The sequence below is a fragment of the Peromyscus leucopus genome, chromosome 11 (genome assembly GCF_004664715.2).
Source record: "Peromyscus leucopus breed LL Stock chromosome 11, UCI_PerLeu_2.1, whole genome shotgun sequence".
Taxonomy (NCBI): Eukaryota; Metazoa; Chordata; class Mammalia; order Rodentia; family Cricetidae; genus Peromyscus; species Peromyscus leucopus.
Window position 1 is genome coordinate 44,649,393 of NC_051072.1, and position 24,231 is coordinate 44,673,623.

General features: G+C 39.8%; 1 protein-coding gene across 4 annotated transcripts in view; it reads left to right on the top strand.

Moving 5' to 3' along the window:
* Trappc13 (trafficking protein particle complex 13) overlaps window positions 1-24,231 on the top strand; it is a 33,779-nt gene that overhangs the window by 5,763 nt on the left and 3,785 nt on the right. For 2 of the 4 annotated variants that reach the window (XM_028883879.1, XM_028883883.1), the window contains exons 2-10: window positions 2,891-2,959; window positions 4,679-4,778; window positions 6,650-6,734; window positions 11,312-11,439; window positions 14,983-15,055; window positions 15,560-15,604; window positions 18,710-18,727; window positions 20,861-20,994; window positions 22,999-23,197. In XM_028883879.1, the coding sequence (XP_028739712.1) occupies window positions 2,891-2,959; window positions 4,679-4,778; window positions 6,650-6,734; window positions 11,312-11,439; window positions 14,983-15,055; window positions 15,560-15,604; window positions 18,710-18,727; window positions 20,861-20,994; window positions 22,999-23,197 (851 nt within the window). The remainder of the gene's footprint in view (window positions 1-2,890; window positions 2,960-4,678; window positions 4,779-6,649; window positions 6,735-11,311; window positions 11,440-14,982; window positions 15,056-15,559; window positions 15,605-18,709; window positions 18,728-20,860; window positions 20,995-22,998; window positions 23,198-24,231) is intronic. The other 2 variants (XM_028883885.1, XM_028883890.1) reach the window with 1 other exon arrangement.

Consider the following 24,231-nt stretch of genomic DNA (forward strand, 5'->3'; position numbering starts at 1 on the left):
GAGAAACCATGAAAGTAAAAACTGAGATTTGGAAGATTTTTTTTTTCCCCGTCAAATAGCATAGTGATCCGAAAGAAGAAAAGATTCATTTCCCGTCTTAAGAGGCTATCAAGACCTGAGAACTTAGACCCACTGTTACTTTCTAGAAGGCTTTATTGTATTTTCAAGACCCACTGTTATTTTCTAGAAGGCTTTATTGTATTTTCAAGTTACATGTATTTATTGTGTGTTTGCATGTGAGTGCACACCCACAGTGCACATATGGTTGAGTCTCTCCTTCCACCCTGTAAGTCCTGGGACGTGAACTCAGGTCATCAGGCGTAGTGCGTTTTTATCCACCACTCTCTTTGTCCCTCTAGAAGCCTTTTAAAAGGATATCAGGTTTTGAACTTAGTGCTACATGTGGATCCCTGGGGCTAGGTGATTCTGCCATTAGCTGGAGTCATTAAGGCAAAAGTCATGAACTAGTGAACTGGGTCAAGTACAGTTTACATATTCATTTTGCTTGGCCCAACTTATTAAGAGAATAGGGGATTCTGCTTCTGATTCCACTGCTCCAAGATCCCACTGCTTAGTCACGCATAGACTATACCAGGGAAACAAAGATAAGTATGGAAAGATAAATCAGTGAGAGCATTTGGCAAAATGCAGTCAGCGCTCCAGGAAAGAGGCAGTGCTATCATCATTTTTTTTTTCCTTGTTAACCATCTGCCTTTAAATAAATGTTAAAACAAATTCAGAGTGAAAGACGTGGAGGCATCCAAGTTACAAGCCTTTGTTTGTTTGTTTTAACTTTGACCTGGTCTTAGACAAACCTAACTTGATCTCCCAATTTAAATAACAGATGTGGTTTTACTTTTTTTTCCAAAATGACTTCTCAGTAGTTTACTTAACCTTCACAAAATACCAAAAATTAATCTAGGGTTCACAGTCTTGAATGCCTCTGAGAGCCAAAGAGGTGAGGCCATAAAACCCAGTCAAGACATTGAATCTGAAGCGAGATCTGCCTAGTTTCAATTCTGCCAACCAAAATGAATATGCAAATTGTGCTTGCCCTAGTTCACTCGTTCATGACTTTTGCTAAGATTTCTAGTGAATATGTGTGTTTTGGGGTTTCCATACTAGGCACTAGTACTATCTGGTGTACCCAGTGAGTATTTTTGATTCTCAACTAAAACTCACATGTGTCTTTTTTCTTAAAAGACTAAAATGGATATTTTTGACCAATAGCTTCCTTTAACATTCAAGCATGGTTATAAAATTACTCTCCAATAACTAGTACTTCCTTTAGTTGCTCTGTTGGTGTTTCTTCTATATGTGCACATACATAGGCCAGAGGACAGTCCAGGTACCTCAGGCACCAGCCACCTTGGTTTTATGTTGTTTTGTTTGCTTTGCTTTTATGGAGACAGGGTCTCTCTCTCCCTTGTCAAGTAGACTGGGCAAGTTGGCCAGCAAGCGCCAAGGATGCACATGTTTTTATTATTCCTAGCCACTTCTGGAGTCATGACCTCGAATGCCCTGTCAGCAGTCAGGCAAAATTCTTAGTCACTCCAGGGCCTTACGTCCTGTGTAATCTGTGCGCAGCATGGTGATGTAATTTGCATGCATCGTGAGCATGTAATCTACTCAAGGTAGCATGCACACACATACCCTTTCTTTTCAGTAGGCCTACCCACCTCCACCCTTTCCCTTCCCTAATAAAAATTCTTATAGTGGGTTCTGTTGTACCTCATGTTTTCTCGCATCTGGTAAATAATGCCAGCAAGTAAATAACACATGTCACCACCACACCACCATGGGTTCTGGGATCTAATTATAAGACATGAGATGGTTGTAAACATGCATTTGAGACTGTCATGTTTTATTTTGTCCTCTAGCAAAGTACATTGAGCCCGTTCGTTCTAAAGCTCCATGGTGCACTCCCTCATCTCAGCACTGGGGAGGCAGAGGCAGGAGAATCTCTTGAGTTCCAGGATAGCCTGTGCTACTAGTGACACATTATCTCAGACACTCAAGGAATGAGCTGGGTGTGATTGACTTGTGGCTATAATGCTAGCACTTGAAAGACTGAGGCAGGAGAGTCCAAAGTTCAAGGCCAGCCTGAACTTCATGGCGCATTCCAGGTCATCTTGGGCTATCATGTGAGACCTTGTCTCAAAACTTCAAACAAGAACAATAAAGTTTAAGGCGTGAGCTATGTATGTAATTCTGCTTGCCCAGCGTGTGTCTCACAAATTTGCTTTCATGTGGCACATACAGCTGTGGTGCACACCTGTAATCCCATACTAGGTGGGCTGAGGCTGGAGGATATAGAATTGTGAACCCACCCTCACTTTATACAATCCTCCCCATAACTCCAGTTCCAAAGGATCTTATGACCTCTTCTAATCAGGCACTCACATGGTATACATGCACACATCCAGGCAAAACACTCATATACGTAAAAATTAACCGTTTTTTAAAAAGTAAGTGAAGGTTGTAGACACCAACACTATGTCTTAAGCTGGTTAACGTTATTTGGAAGAGAGTCCTGCTTGACTTCAATGTGATTTTTTTAATAAGACATTTCACCCTTGTGACCCCAAGTTTACAAGTAAGAGCTGTTTGAGGGGAATACCTCTTGAACAGTGTGGAGCCATCCTGTTCTAGATTTGATTCTGTCGCTGATGTGCTATATATAATCCTTGATGTACAAATTACCTTCAACAGCATTGTCTGCCTTGTCCATAGACTGGAGATAATAATACTAACCTTGTAGAGTATAGTGTTAGTACTTATATTTAATATTATAGTTAAGTTACATTAGCATAAAATGGGTCAATACTGTGCACTCAACTTGAATATTAACCCTAAACAATTTAAACATTTTGTCTTTCTTAATTTACAGTGATGCGATTGACTAAGCCGACTTTGTTCACCAATATTCCTGTAACATGTGAAGAGAAGGACTTGCCTGGTATGTAAAGAAAAGTTGAAGCTTGAGTTGTCCACATTATTTTGAAATAAGCTTACCCTTTCCACTTTTTTTTTTCTTCCTGAGACAGGATTTCTCTGTGTAGTTTTGGTGCCTGTCCTGGATCTCACTCTGCAGACCAGGCTGGACTTAAACTCACAGAGATCCACCTGGCTCTGCCTCCCGAGTGCCGGGATTAAAGGTGTGCGCCACCACCACCTAGCTTCTTTCCACTCTTATACTAACCATTTGCTGAATTCTGTGTTGCCTGTATTTGTACCTTGTGAATGGTGGCCATCTGAGAGATCGGGCTCATTTATAACCTACAGTTCAAGATAATGTTATCTTTTGATAAGAAGAGACTTTTAGTTTAAGATACATTCATATCCTAACACTATCAGAATGTTACCTGTGTCCTCAAGTATGCATTAGCATTCTTTTTAGAATTATTGGTGTTTCTAGAGTGTATTTATGTCTTATGACCTGCATTTTCCTTTGTTTTTGAAGTATTTATTCTCTGTGAGATTAGATTTTTTTTTAAGTTTAATTTTGTTTTATTTTAGGGACGAAGTCTCACTGCATATCTCAAGGTGTCTTAAATTCTTGGTCCCTTTGTCCCAACCTGCCAAGTGCTGTGATTATCAGCTTATACCACGTGGCCAGAATTTTTTTTTTTTTTTGACATAAATTTTGTGTTAGTAAAGATTTAGGAATGATATCTTATGTTGTAATGTATATTGAATTTTGATACTGTAATTCAAAAATGAGTATAGTATCACATCTCATTTTTTTGTTTTTGAGACAGAGACTTATATACAGCCCAGGCTGGCCTGGAACTCACCAGGACTGTGACTGGCCCTAAATTTATAAGCCTCCTGCCTCCCACTCCACATGTTAGGATTTCAGGCTTGTATCACTACACTCAGTTGTATCTGTTTTGAGAAAGTTAAAAATTAAAATTGTAATACTACTTTTGTCCAGATTAAAAGGAAATCTCCCTCACCCACCTACCCTCGCTGCTAAGGATCAAATCCAAGGCTTTATTGCTGCAATTTAGAGACACAAAGGCATGGCCTCTCAGCCCTACCAAAGTCTGAATTGAGAGTCTTAATTTTTTTTTGTTTTGTTTTAAAGACAGGGTTTCTCTGTGTAGCTTTGGAGCCTGTCCTGGAACTCACTCTGTAGACCAGGCTGGCTTTGAACTCACAGATATCCACCTGGCTCAGTCTCCTGAGTGTTGGGATTAAAGGCGTGAGCCACCACCGCTTAGCTGAGAGTCTTAATTATTAACCAGGCCAGGGACTGCCTAGAGAGAAACAGTCTCACAGAGCAGCCTCAAATGCATGTGACAAGGAGCTTTTAAAGGCAAAGAACACAGAGAATCTGCATCCTGTTTAGCAGGAGAATTAAAGCAAGTCAGGAAGCAAGCAAGCAGTCTGACAGAAGCCAAAAACATGCAGTTAGCCGGATGAGTTTCTGGAACAGGGTTCAGGACTTTCCTGTGGGACTTTTCACAACCAGTGTAGAAAAAGGGAAAATCAATTTCAGGTCAAATCAAAGATAGCTCCAGCTGAGACAAGGTGGAGGAAATGTAGTCTGGTCACAGGAATCCTAGGCAAGTGCTCTCCCACTGTGCTGCCCCCTGGTCCTCATTTCTTTACATAAGTAACACTTGCTTTAAATAAAGGTAGACGTTAGAATTTTGTTTTTCTCTTGCTGCAGGTGATCTCTTTAACCAGCTAATGAGAGATGATCCTTCAACTGTAAATGGTGCAGAGATTTTAATGCTGGGAGAAATGTTGACTTTACCTCAAAATTTCGGGTAAGAATGATCAGTTTATATAAGATGTGCAGCAGTACCCAAAAGCTGTTATGTCCTGTTTGTGTGCGGAGTGGGACAGTGCTGTTTGTTCTGTAAGTGGTAAAAACACACACAAGCGCTCCGGATGATTCAATCTTTATTTTTATTTATTTATTTATTTATCTATTTATTTATTTATTTATTTATTTGGAACAGAGTTTTTCTGTGTAACAGCCCTAACTGTCCTAGAACTCACTTTGTAGACCAGGCTGACCTTAAACTCACAGAGTTCTTCCAGCCTCTGCCACCCAAGTGCTGGTATTAAAGGCAGGCGCCACCACAGTCTATTTTTATTTTTTTAAAGCAATATAGAACAGTGTTAATAGTGGTTCTAAAATGATGATAGCATTTTAACTTTGTTCTTTGGGGTGTGATTAAAGTCATAGGTCTTGTCTATCTGGCACTACCACACACAGTTAACATACCCCAGCCTTAGTACTGGTGGTTACTCTGTGTCTAGGACACACTGTTAGCATACCCCAGCCCTAGGTCTTACACTGTCGGTGACTGTACGTGCCTTTAGTTGGGCTTACTGACATTGCTTTTTTAGAGCAGCTCTCATAGCAGGCCTCATTCACACCCTTCTCTCTATAGAACTTATCAGACTTATCAGTTAATAAACTCTGGTTTCTTTTGTTGTTGTCTGTTTTTTTTTCTCTTATCCTATATTATCAAAATATGAGTTAAAAAAGCCTATTTTCACAACTGGGAAAATTTGAGATAAAAAGGAAATTTTCAGGTTTGATGTGGTTTTTATGGTTTTGTTTTTTCTACAAGGTATAAAATCATAAACTAGTATCTTGAAAACTTGAAAATATATTGATGTAAAAACTATTAAAATTATATAGAGTGGGGGCTGGGGAGGTGGTTCGGCCCTTAAGAGCACAGGCTGCTCTTCCAGAGGACCTGGGTTTAATTCCCAACATCCACATTGCTGCTCACAACGGCCTGTAACTCCAATTCCACGACATCTGTCTTAGTTAGGGTTTCTATTGCTGTGAAGAGACACCATAACCACAGCAACTCTTAAAAAGGAAAACATTTAAATGGGGTAGGTCAGTCCATTATCATCATAGTGGGACATGGTAGCATGCAGGCAGCTGTGGTGTTGGAGAAGCAACTGAGAGTCCTACATCTTGTAGGCAACAGGAAGTCAACTGAGACACTGAAAAGTATCCTAAGCATAAGAAACCTCAAAGCCCACCCCCATAGTGATACACTTCCTCCAACAAGGCCATATCCACTGCAACAAAGCCACACCTCCTAATAGTGCCACTCCCTATGAGATTATGGGAGCCAATTACATTCAAACCACCACAATATCTGACTCTTCTGGTCTGCTCAGGTACAACATACATGTGGTACACACATACAGTTGCAGGCAAAACATCTGTACACATAAAAGTTAGTACAGTTTTTTTTTTTCAAAAAGCTATATAATGTAAAGCCAGTAGTCATTTTATTAGGAAAATAATGAAAAAGTTCTCCAAGATGAATTAACTTGGAACTTCTAGATTTAGAGCATAAGTTATTTAAAAAGATGAAAATGACATTTTCTACTTTACTCGGATATAACTCTTATGAAAGCCCAGCACTGGTTACAGTGGCCATATCTCCACGATGGCCAGAAATTTGTGTAGCAGCTGACAGCTGTATTGTATCACGTGTAGTTCCATTCTCACTTTGAAGTGCCTAATGAAAATAAAGGACACTGAAGAAATATGTCCTTGACTCTTCAGTAAATGTTATTCCACCTGAAGTTCTTACGTGGACAGAATGATTCCCGTCGGGACTGGATGAGTCTCTGCCTGAAATGCTATTTTCTTTCACAGGAATATATTTTTGGGAGAGACCTTTTCCAGTTATATCAGTGTTCACAATGACAGCAATCAAGTTGTAAAAGACATATTGGTGAAGGTAAGTGACATTCTTACTTACAAAGCATTTTATTTGGATAAAAAAATTCTGTTGAGCCTTGGCAACCTCGTTAAAATGCATGGTCCATACTAGACTTTTGAATGTCATTGACAAACACTGATGAGTACCAAATATTATGGAGGACACAGAAACATTGTTCTTCTACTCAAGGTTTCCGATCGACTGAATGAGAAAATGACCATTCAGTCTGATAGTTGTAGTGTTTGTGTGTGATAACATAACAGTACTTGAAAGACACCGGAGGAAACAAGCTAGAAGTCACTTCCTGGTTGCAGGAAGGCATAGTAGAGGAGAGAAAGAAAGACAAGAGGCTCTTGGAAGACAGGTAGGATTTAGGGAAAGAGTATAGGGCTGGGGGAAACTGAGTCAGTGTGCTCTTCTAGAAGAAAACAAAATCTCACGTGCCATGTCAGGTGGTAAAGCTTTTTAGTGTAGTGTCTTATAGCCAGGCTAAGATTTTAGCTAAAAAAGAAAGAAAAAACAAACAAACAAACAAACAAAAAACTCTTTAGAACAGCAACACTGGGCTTTCACTAGAACTAGTCAGTTTGTGTTAGGAAGGCTGGCGTGATCACCATGCGGGATGCTTTGTAAGCAATGGAGCAGTTAGAAGACTCTTGAAGTAGTTGAGAAATCAAACACTAGAATGCGCAAGTCCCTTAACAACTTGAAATGTATTCAGAAGAAAAAGGACATAGATAAAGGCAGTAAAAATCCACTATGTGGTGAATGGATAGAGAAAATGTGGCATATATACATGGGAGTTCTGTTCAGGTGCAAAGAAAAGGAATTCTGTGAATGGAAACTAGAGATCGTGTTAAACAAAAGAGAGAACAACAGACAGCATGTTTTCCACTCATCTGCGGAACTTAGACTTTAAAATTACATGAACTGTGTGTGTGTGTGTGTGTGTGTGTGTGTGTGTGTGTGTGTGTGTGTAAATGGATGTGTGTATATATGTATATATGGACGTGGGTGTATACATGTATAAATGGATGTGTGTGTGTATACATACATACATGTAATATGAAACTAGACAAGGCACTAAAGAGGCTAAAGGGAGGGAGAGGAGGAAGCAAGAGGACAATCAAAGGAGAAAAAATTGCATATTTCATGTTTCATCTCATACATTGAACATAGATTTGAAATGATACCCGTGAGACATGAAAGTAGGAGGGGAAGAAGGAAAGGGAGTCATGGAAGAGTAGAGATGAGCAAACTCTAATGATACAAATGTATGAAAATATCATATTCCTATTACTTGTATTTTTACTAAAACATTAATTTAAAAAATGTATGAAGAGAAGTTGATTCAAAGCTGTCTTTGAGCAGGGAAGTTAGACTATTAGAGTATTGCTGAAAGAGAAGTCTTTCTATATATGTAGCTTTTGAGACAGGGTTTCTCTGTGTAGCCCTGGCTGTCCTAGAACTCGCTCTGTAGACCAGGCTGACCTGGAACTCTGCCTGTGTGTGCCTCCCGCGTGCTGAGATTAAAGGCGTGTGCCACCACCGCCTGGCTAAAAGAGAAGTCTTAACTACAGTGGTTCTGAAGATGATCCATAGAGCTTTAAAGTTAAAAAAGATTAACAGTGGATTGTTCACTGACTCATGCACTATAGTCAGTGAATTGGCTGGATGGTCAGGGCCTTGGAAAGAGCGTGATTGGAAAATTGATGAGAAAGACATCTGGGAAAGAAGTATATGGATAGATCTCTCCAAATGGGAAAAGGATGTGAAGATACTTGTGCCACATGTACATGGTTATCAAAAGGAGACTTCAGCTGAGGAGTTCAGTAATCAAGATTCACCTTTAATCTGGGCCACACCATCTGCTGGAAGCCTATAGAAAGACATGGAAGAAGGAAGCTTTTGTTCTCTGCCTGCTTGCCCTAGCCATTCCTTCACTGACATTAGAGCCTAGTTTTGCTAGCACGTCCTTTCCTTCACTGACATTAGAGCCTAGTTCTTCTGGATTCCAGCATAAACTGAAGCCCAGCTGAGACAAATTTCCAGCCTTGTGGACTGAGCAACTACTGGGTTCCTACTGTGAACTATTACTTCCCAATCACAGCCAGCCATAGTTGGATTGGCTGGACTGCAGCCGTAAGTCAGTATTTCTTAACCTGTGGCTGACAACCCCTTTAGGGAGCCAAATGACCCTTTCATAGGGGTCGCCTAAGACCATCTGAAAACACATATATTTATATTATGATTTAGAACAGTAGCAAAATTACCGTTATGAAGTAGCAACAGAAAATTTTATCGTTGGGAGTCACCACAGCATTAGGGACTGTATTACAGGGTCACAGTATTAGGAAGGTTGAGAATCACTGCTGTAAGTCATTTTAATATATCCCCTTTGTATATATAAATATATATGTTATATATAATTATTAGTTATATTTATTAGTTATTTGTATATATTTATATATTATTATATATATACATATATATATATGTGTGTGTGTATATATATATATATATATATATATAGAGAGAGAGAGAGAAGAGAGAGAGAGATGCATTCTATAAGTTCTGTTACTCTAGAGAATCCTAACTAATAACAGCCAGGAACTGTGATGTAGAGGTAAACAGGAGAAGGCAAGGGGTTCCTGCTTCTGTAGACGTTTCTAGTATGGGAAAAGGAAGAAAAAATATCACAAGTAAGGTAGTTTTAGATCATATTACATGTTACAAAGGAAGGAAGAGCCTGTTGTCAATAGTTGACATAACAAAAAGCTGCTAAGACAGTTCAAAGGACAAACGTTCAAAGTGGTCAGGGGACATTGACTGGAGAGTAGCCAAGTAGGAGACATTGCTACATTAGAGAGACAAGCTTTCTTCTTGCTGGTCTGTTTGTTTCTTTTTTAAGACAGGGTTTCTCTGTGTAGACCAGGCTGGCTTTTAATTCAAAGTACCGCCTGACTCTGCCTTCCAAGTGCTGGGATTAAGGGCATGCGCCACCACCACGCAGAGATAAACTTTCTTAGTTGATAACTTCAATGTTTTCTACCTCTATACTTAAATTAGCCTCTAACACCTAATAATATATTTGAATGGTTATCTTTTAGTGTTACCTAGTCAAGCGTTTATATATACCTATCCATTTAGCAAACTCCATCTAACCAAGATAGATAGATAGATAGATAGATAGATAGATAGATAGATAGATAGATAGACAGACAGACAGACCATGTGTTTGGGCTGGAGAGATGGTTCGGTGGGTAAGAGCACTGGCTGCTCTTCCAGAGGATCCGGGTTCAGTTTCCAGCACTCACATGACTGCTCATCTGTAACTCTAGTCCAGGGGATCTCATGTCAACGCTGCCCTCCACAGGCCATGCATGTACATGGTACACTTAAATGCAGGCAAAACACTCACACACATAAAATTAAAACAAAATCTTTTTTTTTTTTTTTTTTTTTTTTTCGAGACAGGGTTTCTCTGTGTAGCTTTGACTTTTGATCTCTCTGTAGACAGCTGCTGAACTCAAGAGATCCACTGTTCTGCCTCCAAGTGCTGGATTAAAGCGTCGCACCACCCCACTTAAAAAAATCTTAAAGAAAAAATAAACACATGTTCAAGCTGGGCACCATGGCTCATGTCTACAGCCCCAGCACTGGAGAGGTAGAAGCAGGAAAGCCAGAAGTTCAGAGTCATACTTAGCTACACAGCAAGTTCAAGGCTAGCCTGGACGATATGAGACTCTTGTCTCAAAGGAAAAGAAAGAAAAAGGAAAAAACCCTCATATGTTCATAATGATGATTCAGTCACATCTAGCATGAAAGGTAGCAATATAGACTTCCTGTTTTTCTGATTTGTACCTTTTTACTCCAGGGGTGAAAACCTATATCTCTCGTTATCCATAATCATATGTACACATATACATATTTATATAAATACTTGTATGTCTACATACATGCATTTATACACATACATACACATACTTAAATATATATGTGCATATATATTATATATATATACACACACACGTGTATCCATACATATGCTTGTCTAATCATGGTATGTACACACATTTGAAGATCGTTAGCTTATAACCCTATGAAAACGAATTCCCTGTATAACTTGTGTTGTCTTTTGACTGAGATTCTGTTTTCCAAATTCACGTTAGTTCTTTTGGTCCCTTCTCTTTCCCCTACTGCGGTTGTAGTGTTCACTCTGGTGTTGTTAAATTCATGCTACTGTTTGCATTGGTCCCGGCCTCTCCCTGCTTCCTGGTTGATGTCATTGGTTTTGGTGCAGTGTGTATCTGTGTAGTCTTGCCACGGTTCCAAACAGGAGTGTTACACAGAAAAATTTCCACAAGAAATGAGTGCTCTCTCGTTATCCCTTTAATGGGTTCCATTATGGTATTTTAATGTGAAACACACCACTACCCCTCATTAACCCCCTCGCCTCCCTGTGCTCCCTGGTCCCCTTCCTCTTCCCAGACAATCAGCCGTCTTTCCCCGCTGTCCTTCCCACCCACACCCATCCATACACTGTAGATGTCTAACCAGTCTCATGTGGATACTTCTTCCCTCTTTCTTTCAAGGCGGATCTTCAGACAAGTTCTCAGCGTTTAAACCTTTCGGCCTCCAATGCTGCTGTGGCTGAACTTAAACCTGATTGTTGTATTGATGATGTCATACACCATGAAGTAAAGGAAATTGGGACACACATGTAAGGATTAAGTTTACTACTTCTCAAAAGCTTTTACTCATTTTTTTATTTAGTTTCTTTTTTTGTTTTTTGTGTATTTTTAAATTCTATTTTATATATATATATGTATGTATATGTATATATCCTACCTTGACAATCAAATAGAGAACCAAAGAAGACAAGGTATAAGGAAGCCTCACGTTTTGCATTCCTGGCCTGTGAATGCATTTGAATCTGAATACTGTTTTTCAGTCTGAAAACAGGAGAACATTTCAGCCCTCCAAAATGATTTAGGCTTCTCAGTCTCCCACGGCACCCCTATGCCAGTCACCGCACGGACGCTGACTGTGTCTTCAGAGTATTTCTCCTTCTTCTCTCCGCCTCCATCATCCTTTTCTTCTCCTCATTCTATCTGTTAAAGCATGTAACACAACCAATATTAAATACAAATCATTTGATTGGAGGATTTCCCACCAGCTCTATTGAAGGTACTTTTTACTATATATTTTGAGATTGTTATGAACTTTGGATTAGAATTGCCTAGAAACCATATTTCTAGGGCCACCATTTATTAATCGCCTAGCTTTTGAGAGCTTTCCTGTTGACTTTTGGGAATTCTGATGTTACATATGCTTTTCAAAGGTGTCTATACCATAATCCACCCACCTATACCATTTTGCCTTCTCTTTCCACACTGTGGTCATGTGAGTGCTCTTCTAACTCCAAACTCATCTGTGGTGTGAAGCGTGTTTGCTTACAAAGAGCTGCTTGTGGCATTTTGTATCATTTCTCGTATCTCAGAAATAGCATGACTTCCTCAGAGAAGCTGTCCTGACCTTTGTCTATGGCTTCCACAGCCTGTTGGTTTTTTCTGTCTTTTGTCTTTACAGTTACTATAGGGTTAAAATAATATGAAGTCTGTGTAGTCTGTATATCCCGGGGAAATACCAGAGAACAGTGGTTCACAGTGACTGAAGCTGAGCTTCCTGGAGTAGGTGTGCAGAGTCACCACCATTCTGTAGGAAATGAGCTCAACAACTGCTTTAGAAGACACAGAGCTCCAGGCTGCTCTAAACCCTGTGGCTGCTGTGGTATTTTTGTTCTAGCCTCCTCTCAAAACCTGTAGGTGCTATAGAACTTCTACCGTGAACACTTCCAGGGCAAGTGTTGTGGGGGGTTTGGTTTTGGTTTGGTTTTTATTGCTGGTTTTTTGTTTGTTTGTTTTGTTGTTGTTGTTGTTTGTGCATTTGTTTGTTTGCTAGTTTGGGGGTGTTATGTTTTGTTGAGATGGAGTTATCACTATTTGGTCAAATTGCTCTTAAACTTGATATGTAACTAATCTGATCCTCCTGCCTCAGCTGTAATATGAGTTGCTAATTACTCACGACTTATATACCTTTCTGTGCCCTGCCATCTTCCTTCCTTCCTAGAGCTGGGATTAAAGGTGTGTGCCACCACATCTGGCTCTGTTTCCAGTGTGGCCTTGAAGTCACAGAGATCCAGGTGGATCTCTGCCTCCCAAAGAATTCTAGGATTAAAGGCATGTGCTACCACTGCCTGACCTCTATGTTTAATATAATGGCTGGCTTTGTCCTCTGATCCCCATGCAAGCTTTATTGGGGTACACAATATATCACCACACTCAGCCTCCCCTACTAGTATTAGAGGCATATGCCATCATACCCAGCTCTGGTATTATATTTTGATCAACTTGCTTTCTAGCTCCTATCATCAGTATAAGGTACCAGTATAAAGGAGAAATTAAATTACCCAACATTACCAAGCTCTGTAGAGCTACTAAAAAAATATTTCCCAGTCATTTTATATGCATATAAGTCTATATGCATATAAGTTATATATTTATACCAAGCTGTGTAGAGCTACTAAAAGATTCACGTATTTCCAAGTCATTTATATGCATATAAAGATATATAAATATGTATATTTTTATATATGTGCATAGTAATATATATAAATAACATTACTCAAGCTTTTATCTTTTTCAATTTTCTGTGATTATTATTCAACATCACTCAGTGTCCTTGACAACATGATTTTCTAAATGACTGCCTCTTAGGTGTTTGGTCAATGTGGTTTGTTTACACTAATGTCACAGTATATTTTCAGTTTTTGCTACTACAAACAATAAAATAATGAGTAGTCCAATATTGCCTGGGAAGTCTTGAAGTAGATATTCTGTGGGACTACATCAACATTCTTGAGGCTTTAAAGGAAAGCATTGTTTCTAAATTCCTTTCACCCTCTGGTAATGTAAAGAAACTAAGTTTCAGCTGGGCTGTGGTGGCACACGTCTTTAACCCCAGCACTCAGGAAGGCAGAGGCAGGCAGATCTCTGTGAGTTCTCTGTGAGTTCTCTGTGAGTTCGAGGCCAGCCTGGTATACAGAGTGAGATCCAGGACAAGCACCAAAACTACACAGAGAAACCCTGTCTCAAAAAAAAAAAAAAAAAAAGAAAAGAAAAGAAACTAAGTTTCTCTAACCATCACTAACCTAAGGGATTCTTGCCAAACCTTGTAAGATTGAAAATGGTTGTTTCATTATGTAGGTTTCTGGGCTATGTATGTGACTTACCACTTCACATTTTTATTAACTGTTTATAGGATTGTAGCATATCTATGTATTTTCATAATCTGGATATACATTCTTTTCCTCATATTTTGAGTGACACATTTATACTTTGTTGATTGAGTTAGAAGAACCCTTTGTATATTAACAATTTAGCCATCTTATCGTGTTATTAGAAGTATTTATACCAACTTTTTGATTATTTTAATGGGTTTTGTTTTGTTGAGATTCACTGTGTATCCATGACTGGCCTGGAACTCAGAGATCTCCCTGCCTCACCCTCTGCCTCCCAAGTGCTAGGATTAAAGGCATGCGCCACCACACCTAGCTTTCCTAGTGTTTTGGTTAAAATTTGTACATAGTATTATACCAATAATATCATGATAACTCTACCCCAGATTTCCTTTTAAGATGCATATTTTTCTAGTGCAAATGAACTCTTTTTTCCCCATCAGACATGCTTATTCTGGAAATTATTTTGGAACATATTCTACTTCCAAAGGAAGAATTTGAAGTTCCTATTCCAAAAGGACTCAGTATCTATTTTTTACTTTGTTTTTATTTATATGTATGTGTGTGAGACTGTAAATATTGTTACTACATTAGGTGTGTGTACGAGCCATTGGAGACCATAGAGGGTGTCAGATCCCCTGGAACTGGAGTCAAGCGGGCTATTGTGAGCAGCCCTGTGAGTGGAGCATTAAACCCATGTCCTCTGCCAGAACCGTAGGAACTCTTAACCACTGAGTCATCTCCAGCCCCCCCCCATCTCATTTTCTTAAAGTGAATTTTCTTGTTCATGTATTTATAGATGTATATACTGAAACTTTTTTTCCTGCTATAATCTCATTTAGATACAGTTTCACATTGTTGACATAATCTTTTTTACATTTAAAAGTACAGTTGAAATATGTTGTTTATTATTAAGAAGTGAGATGGGAAATGATTCCAGAATATTAAGACATCTTTCTGTTTCAGCTTGGTGTGTGCTGTGAGCTATACAACTCAGGGTGGAGAAAAAATGTACTTTAGGAAATTCTTCAAGTTTCAGGTATTGAATATGGCAGAGATAAAGTCGTTTCCAACTGGCTTTTGTCTTTCTGGAAGTATAATTATTCCTTCTTTTCTGGGGGAAAACATGTTTCAAATAACTCAAATAGCTCACTTCTGTGGCTCATTTATAAACTGGTGTTGAAAAGTTAGACCAAGTTAAGTTCAAACATAAATTATCATCACCAGTATAATGTTTTCATAATAAAATGAAACATTTGATTTAAAAACTAAAATCTTGTTTTATTGATGAGACAGAACACAAAAATATAAAGGGATAAAATGAATATAAAGCCCAAATAAGATGATTGAAAATATCATGGAGTGTCCAAAGAATTATTTAAATGAAAAATTATTGATTGTTGTGCAGGAATAGTGCATATACACTAAAAAAATTTCAACAATTAAAATTAGACATGACTTTGAGTCATTAAAGCCTGTGATCTAAAACAAACAAAAAGAGTCAAATCTGAATTTCCTGATTGATGTGCTTTGTTTTAACTAGGTTCTCAAACCACTGGATGTGAAAACCAAATTTTACAATGCAGAGGTAAGTGTTGGGCACTTAATAAGATTTCAAATTAAACATTGAAATCTTGACTGAAAATCAGAGGTGTTACATTTCCTGTCATGTTATAAACTGCTGATATGACTGAACTATTTGTGACAATAAGCCTAAATTCCAGTAGGAAGTAAATTTCGTTCAAGTGCCTCTTACTCTTCTAGTTTCCACCTACATACGATCAGCGTGTCTCAATTTCTACTCTCATGATATTCTGGGACATTCACCCCTTGTGTTAAACAACTGCCCGACAGTCCTCCATAGCAGTGGTACCAGGTGGTGTGGCCATCAATCACTAGCAATCTCCTAAATATTCGCAGTGACTTTCTGGATGTTACAAGATTCCAGTGGCGGGCATAGACTCAGTATCCACACGAAGAGAAGTGCAACAGGTCCCCCCTGGGAAGTGAGTGCACCAAGTAGAGCCAGGCCACGAGTGGCTTAAAAGCTTACTGGGAGAGCCGTGTTGAGCAAAACTGGAGAAAGAAATAACTTGAGTAAGAGTAGGACATGATCTGTTCTTTAGCATAGAGAAAAATTAAGTGGGACTGACCCTAAGAGAAAGGATTTTTTTATTTGGATTATTTGTTTGGATTTTCCCCAAAAAATTCTCTATTACCCCCAGAGCTGTAGAAAGTGAGATGCTAGCTAAGGAGTGGCCGCACCTGCTTGTGATCACTCAGTTGGGATGCTAAGCGGGTGGGTGGTGAACGAGGCCAGCTGCGCTGAGCCAGAGGTCACCCAGAGACAGGGTGAGACCCTGGCTTGAAAAAATGAGGACTCTTCTTATGAAAAAGTCCTTTTACCCCTCAAAATCTCTAGGACAGATTAAGAATTACTCAAATGCAGAATTTTGTCATGGAGATTGTATCTTTTACTCACACCAGGTGGTGATCGGAAATGTGCAACCCTGTTACACTGTTGTTTAGTATAAAGCACACGCGTGTTGTAGCCAGACTTGTTCAGCTGTCACAGTAAAGGATCCTAACCTGTGAATACCTATTAGAGGAAAGGGAGACATGCATACAATAACAGAATGACTTACAACAGTCCATCCAGCAGCAATGGGGTAGGGAGCTGGAGCAGTCTACAGCACGTCAGCAGACACAAAGAGTGGAAAAAGGCTCCATGGCCTAAAAGTTTCTCAAAATCACAAGTTAGACCAACAAATACTGCTCAGCAAACAGCGTGAGTCAAATGGTGTATTTCAAGTACTTAGTAAAGCACATCATCGAGAATGACTGATTTGTAACATTTCAAACATGTCAAACATGTTTTGATACTGTATCTGATCATGCTAATGTGAATCATCAAAAGAACTGGTTTCATGAAAACTTTTGCTGTAGTTTTCTAAGCTGGGAAAGTCTTGCAGGAAGACACAGAAATTAGTAGCTAGGAGTCAGACATTTGTCACCTGCTGGGTTCAAATCTCTGTGTCAAGTGTGGAAGTGAAATAATGTAAGCAGGTATCTTCCCTAGCCCCAGGACACTTACTCTGGTGGAGGGAACTGCATAATATAACCACAATATATGTGATTCTCTGTGTCCCAAACAGTGACGTGTAGTCACACTTCAGGAACATAGCAGTGACAAATTATCACCAGCTATACATTTAATGAAGGAGTTGTCATTTGTCATTGGACTTCATAAGTCTACTTTTAAATATGTATTTACATAATGCATAATAGACTGAAATCTAATAGCAATAAGAAGAAAATAAACTGAATTGTCTGGAATGGTCTATCCCAATATTTCCTGAAATATGACCTATGGCAACTTTATGATAACTTGAATCACCCAAGATCCTCCTCTAGAAAATGATTCCAGCATTAGGTAAATTCAAGAGAAGCTTTATGATGTTCTGTTCTCAATGTGGGGTGGAGTATACGTCCACCTGAGGTATGGAGAATGGAGTACAGGTGGACAGTGTCCCAGGAGAGTGACTGCACAGAGTGTCACAGGAGAGTGTCACAGGAGAGTGTCCCAGGAGAGTGACTGCACAGAGTGTCACAGGAGAGTGTCACAGGAGAGTGTCACAGGAGAGTGTCACAGGAGGGTGTCACAGGAGAGTGTCCCAGGAGGGTGTCCCAGGAGGGTGTCACAGGAGAGTGTCACAGGAGGGTGTCACAGGAGAGTGTCACAGGAGGGTGTCACAGGAGAGTGTCTGTCACAGGAGAGTGTCACAGGAGGGTGTCACAGGAGAGTGTCACAGGAGAGTGTCACAGGAGGGTGTCACAGGAGAGTGTCACAGGAGAGTGTCACAGGAGAGTGTCACAGGAGGGTGTCACAGGAGGGTGTCACAGGAGGGTGTCACAGGAGGGTGTCACAGGAGAGTGTCACAGGAGAGTGTCACAGGAGGGTGTCACAGGAGAGTGTCACAGGAGAGTGTCTGTCACAGGAGAGTGTCTGTCACAGGAGAGTGTCACAGGAGGGTGTCACAGGAGAGTGTCACAGGAGAGTGTCACAGGAGAGTGTCACAGGAGGGTGTCACAGGAGAGTGTCACAGGAGAGTGTCACAGGACAGTGTCACAGGAGGGTGTCACAGGAGAGTGTCACAGGAGGGTGTCACAGGAGAGTGTCACAGGAGAGTGTCACAGGAGAGTGTCACAGGAGAGTGTCACAGGAGAGTGTCACAGGAGAGTGTCACAGGAGAGTGTCACAGGAGGGTGTCACAGGAGGGTGTCACAGGAGAGTGTCACAGGAGGGTGTCACAGGAGGGTGACTGTACAGGGTGTCACAGGAGAACGGGCCGCAGGTAAATGGTGTCACAGGAGAGGGGGGCGCAGGTAACGGGTGGGCACGCAGGACAGTGGGCAGACTCCACCCTCACTGTGCCCTTCCCTGTTTGTTCTTGTTTAGATATTCAGCCACAGTGCTCTTCTCTGTTCCATTGTCATTTAACGTAGCAATTTTACCCTCTAGAAAAGTAGTTTGCCATATTTCTGTATGTTGCTTCCTGTTTACTTTCTTGTTTACTAATGCTGTCTTTAGTACGTAAAAAAAATGCAGATATGCATTTTATTTTAAAGTTATTCTTTTTCTTTAACATTTAACTCTGATTTTTCTAATTTTTCTTTTTTATTTTTCCATTAGAGTGACCTCAGTTCTGTGGTAATTTCATTTTTTATTATAAATTTATATGCTTTTCTCACCCCCTTTTGACTTTGCCTAATTAATCTCTCTATAAAACATAGTGGAAAAACAGTTAGTTGTGAATTCTAGATCTGTGACTTCAGACAGAAAATATACAATTTGAGCATACTTTTTAAATTGTTTGTGAGATTAAAAATTAAATTGTCACATTGAGACGATTGCATTCTCATTTTCTGTTTTTTGGGGTGTTTTTTAGAAGAAACATATAATCTCATTATCTTTATCCTTGCTATTTTCGATATTTTGCTGTGAAATATCCAGTTACCTTTCATTCCTTACATAGAATGTACAGTTGAAATTCATTCTGAGAGGCACAGTGGTTTTACATCTGGGTAAAGTCTGGTAAAGCTGGCCTTTTGACAAACACAAGCAAAAGAGAAGCAAACGTCCCACACTGGCCAAATTCATGTTTTCAACGTTCTCGTCACAATAGGCAGCATCTGCTTATTGTGTCCATGTGCAGTAACAGCATTGGCAGCCTTAGCACTAAATTCTCGACCTCATTTTTCAGATGTCAAATTACTTCGTACTAACTGTTCACACTAACTTGATTTTCCATTATGCTGTCTTCCTTTCATTTTATCTAAGCTGTTCATCAGTTTGTACAGAGAATTGCATTTTAAAAATTGAAATGTGGGCCTTGGGTTATTTTAAGAGCAATGGATTTATGGGATATATTCACTTATTTTCCTAATAAAACGTAATTGAGCTGGGTGTGGTGGCTCACACTGTTGATCCCAGCACTTGGGAGGCAGAGGCAGATGGATCTCTGTGAGTTCAAGGCCAGCCTGGTCTGCAAAGTGAGTTCCAGGACAGCCAGGACTGTTACACAGAGAAACTCTGTCTCAAAAAAAAACAAAAAAAAAAGTAATCAAATGATGAGTTTCAGTAGCACATTGTTTTAGCCAGGTGTGGTACAGACCTTTACTCACCAGCAATTGGAAGACAGAAGCAGGCAGATCTCTGTAAGTTGGAGGCCAGCCTTGTCAACATAGTTCCAGTACAGACAGAGCTAATAGAGATGCTCTGTCTCAAAACACAAAAACAAAAAAGGTAGATTGTTTTAAAAAATCCTTGTACTAACTAACATTTTCCTTTGAGCACATGTCTAAAAGGCCAAGGAATCTGTTTTAGGCACATTAAATTATGAATTCATCATATTTTACATTATTGTCCTTTTTGTGACTTCAGCACATAAAAAGCTCATAATTCCCCAATTTGAGGGCATAGTTAATTTCCAAGTTTTATAACTGAAACTTTTGGGGGTGGGGGGAATGTAACTACTGAATACCCTTGACATAGCATTTATTCTTCAGTCAGTCACTCAAAGGAGACCCTGAACCAAGAGGCATAAAATTCAGGATGTTTAACAGAAATAACCAGGGAATTCAATGTTTTTGTAAATTAAACAAGTTACCCACTGACTGAAATGAATGATGTCATTTTGAATTGTCAAAGTCCACAGAAAACTTCAGTGTGACTAATTTAGAAGCTGAAATGTCATTAGGCCACTTCCCATACTCTTGTTTCAACCTTAAATATCCATATCAAATGAACCAAGAAGTGACTCAGACTACTTCTGAATTGCTTTAATTGAAAAAGTTACACCCTAAAGGATATAAAAACAGATTATTCATAGCTAGTGGTCACTGTCTCAGTTGAATTAATTACACATTAGTTACACTATGCTGGAATAGTCGAATGGAGACCAGGTAATCTTCCCTTAGCTCTGTCTGAGTGAGCCCATCACACTGAAGTTCCTCCTACCATTTTAACATCAGATTTGGTGTTTTCATTGTTACTGAAATACTAGTTAAATACATACTTTTGGATTCTATAAAATATATCCTAGTTATCCCACATCCATTGTTTGGCAGGGTACCTGTTGACTAACACCTCACTTTGCTCCTGTTTATTATGTTAGGATGAAGATTTCTTTTCTTGCATTAATTGTGATAATTTTGATTTGCAGGCATGAACTAATCACATTTGTGGTTAATATTTTTTCATATAAATAAATAATTTATTTTCATTAAGGTAAATACTTTAAATACCATGACATTTTGGTGGATTTTTTTTCCATGTCCTCAGACTGATGAAGTCTTTCTTGAAGCCCAAATCCAGAACATTACAACCTCACCCATGTTTATGGAGAAAGTGTCACTGGAGCCGTCGATAATGTACAACGTAACAGAATTGAATTCCGTGACCCAAGCTGGGGAGTGGTAAATATGAAATGTTTGCTATTCCTTGGAAAGATGCAGGCTTTTCTGATGTCCCCTACTCTAGTAGATTTGGATTTTGTTTTAAAATAGTCGGTGGACATAATTTTCAGAGAAGCTTTAGATGAATCAAAAACGTAATGAGAAAGTAGAAGTCCCATAAGTTTTCTTCCCTGATCAGTTTCTCCTTTTGGCTTTTGTTTTTTTATGTGTCTTTTATTTGTTTGTTTGTTTTAGAGCCAGGCTCTCTGCATGTTGCCAGGCTAGGCTCAAGCTAGCCTTGTGCCCCAACTTCCCCAGGAGCATCATCATACACCATTGTACCCAGCTCTCCTGTCCTGTATTAATGTGGCACATGTTACGATTGGTAGGCCAATGTTCTTAGAACAAGCAAAAGTCCACAGTTGAAGTCTATGTGTGTGACGTACACACTGTAACATTGGACAAGTGCATAACGGCATGTCTGCCACTGCTGAAGAGTTCACACCTACTGTACTTGCCTCTACAGAAACACAAAGAGCCTCATCTTTTCCCATCTTGTGTTTCACTGTTCTCTCTCTCTCTCTCTCTCTCTCTCTCTCTCTCTCTCTCTCTCTCTCTCTCTCTCTCTCTCTCTCTCTCCTTTCTCTCCTCTCTCTCCCCCTCTCTCTGCTGTCTCTCCTCTCCTCTCTTCTTCTCCCTCCCTCCCCTTGCTCTCTCCCCCGTCCTCTTCCCAAGACAGGGTTTCTTTGTGTAGCTCTGTAGACCAGACTGGCCTGAACTCAGATTCACCTGCCTCTTCCATGAGTCCTGGCAATAAAGGTGTGTTGTACCACCACTGCCCAGCTGCTCTTAGTCTCTAACTTTCATATTTCATCCAGATAAATCTGAAACTATCATTATTATCCTGCAAGTGATAAAACTGAAACATGGGGAGGGTAGTAGAGAAGATATTAGGAAATAAAGATAGGAGGAGTGTGAATTTGAAAAAAATTATCTACGTATAAGAAGATATGGCCATAAGAGTAGATGGTTTTAATTATTGTGTGAAAGGTGTACATTGTCTTTCTATAGCTACTTTGGAGAGAAGGAATAAATAAATGCATTATTAGTGTAAATGAGGAAATAATAGCTGGAGAGAGTCCCTGACTTTCCTAGTAATAATGATTCCTAGTGACTCCTAGTAATAAAAAGTTTGTGTGGTGGAGAGATACAGAAAAGTTGATAGTCTCCTCTACTTTCACTGAGAAAACAACTTTCCATTCTTCATTCATTTGAAAGCAACTACTGAGATTGAATGGTATATCTCAAGGGTGGCAGTGCAGCTCAATGGTTTAGCACTTGCCCTGCATGTACCACACCTAGATTCTTGCAATAATCATCATTCTTCAGATTACCGTGTGAGCCAGGCATGGTGGTACACACCTGTAGCACTCAGGAGGCAGATCTCTGTGAGTTGGAGTCCAGCCTGGTCTACCTGTCCCCAGCTCCACACAGAGAAGCAGAATAACATATATTGCTCTGTTTATAAGTTAGTTTCTCTCTGCCCTGCCCCTTCCTTTTTGGTGGGAGGGTGGTACTGGGGACTGACCCAGTGCTTCACATTCGAGGCAAGTGCTGACCACTGCGATAGCCCCAAGCCTCTTTTTCACTCTTTTGCTTTGAGACAGTCTTACTAAGTTGCCCAAGCTGGCCTTGAACTCACTGTCTCACCAGGCAGACATTCCTTTTCATTTGGGTTGAAACTCCTAGATCTCTGTGCAATAAATCATCCAATTCCTAGCCAAAAGAATTAACCGTGTGAGCCAGGCATGGTGGTACACACCTGTAGCACTCGGGAAGCAGATCTCTGTGAGTTGGAGTCCAGCCTGGTCTACCAAGCAAGTTCCATGACAGCCAGGGCTACACAAAGGAACTTTGTCTAAAAAAACAAACAAACAAACAAACAAAAAGAATTAGCCACGTGAATAGTTCTTCCTTCAGAAAGATGCTAACAGATTCTTTTCTGTCTGTTTCTACACCTGCCAGTGTATCTACATTTGGATCCAGAGGATATTTGCAGCCAATGGATACACGGCAGTACTTATACTGCCTAAAGCCCAAGAAGGAGTTTGCAGAAAAAGCTGGCATCATTAAAGGAGTGACGGTCATTGGAAAACTGGACATAGTGTGGAAAACAAACCTAGGTGAAAGGGGAAGATTACAGACCAGCCAGCTTCAAAGAATGGTGAGCCTAGAAAGCACTTCAGGGCGGGGTTGGGTGCGCAGAGGACACAGGTATTACAGCTTGCCACTGAAAAGCAGAGCACCATAAAGTCACTCAGATTTCTAGAAAATACTAATAGTTTTGTTGATCCCTGGGTAGAAACCTAGTGTTGAGATTCATGGAAATGTTCAATCAGATGTTGGTTTCTCTTTAGTATATGGTTTTTGTTTTTGTTTTGTTTTTTTGTTTTTAACTTCACCAAATAGGACTCAAGATAGCTGCTTATCAGCTATTCTTATCTTTCCTAAGTCATGCCCACTGTTTATCTGGCTCACATTACATTGAGGTATTCTAGGCAGTGTTCTGAACTTCATAGACTTACAGCACTTGCCTACTATTTATGCCTTTCTTGTGATTGTTTTGAGACAAGGTATTACTATATAGCCCTGGCTGGTCTGGGACTGAGTGTAGTAGGAAGATTTCCTGTGTCCCGCCTGGCCTGCAGTCAGGACAAATCTCTCACCCACAGTGCCACAGCGTTTTATAAAATAATCACATAGAGGTTTAATATTAATTATATTAAGGGAAGATTTCCTGTGTCCCGCCTGGCCTGCAGTCGGGACAAATCTCTCACCCACAGTGCCACAGCCTTTTATAAAATAATCACATAGAGGCTTAATATTAATTATAATTGCTCGGCCATTAGCTCAGGCTTATTACTGACTAGCTCTTATACTTAAATTAACCCAGAATTCTTATCTATGTTTAGCCATGTGGCTTGGTACCTTTTCTCAGTTCTGCTTTGTCATCTTGCTTCCTCTGTGTCTGGCTGGTGACTTTTGACTCTGCCTTCCTCTTGCTAGAATTCTTCTTGTCTGCTTGCACCACCTATACTTCCTGTCTGGCTGCTGGCCAATCAGCGTTTTATTTATCAACCAATCAGAGCAACAAATATTCACAGCATACAGAGCAACATCCCACAGCAACTTAGACCCTTTGAGATCAGATACCCTAAGTCCTAACTCTTTCCTTATCTAGAGGCAAGATTCATCTTA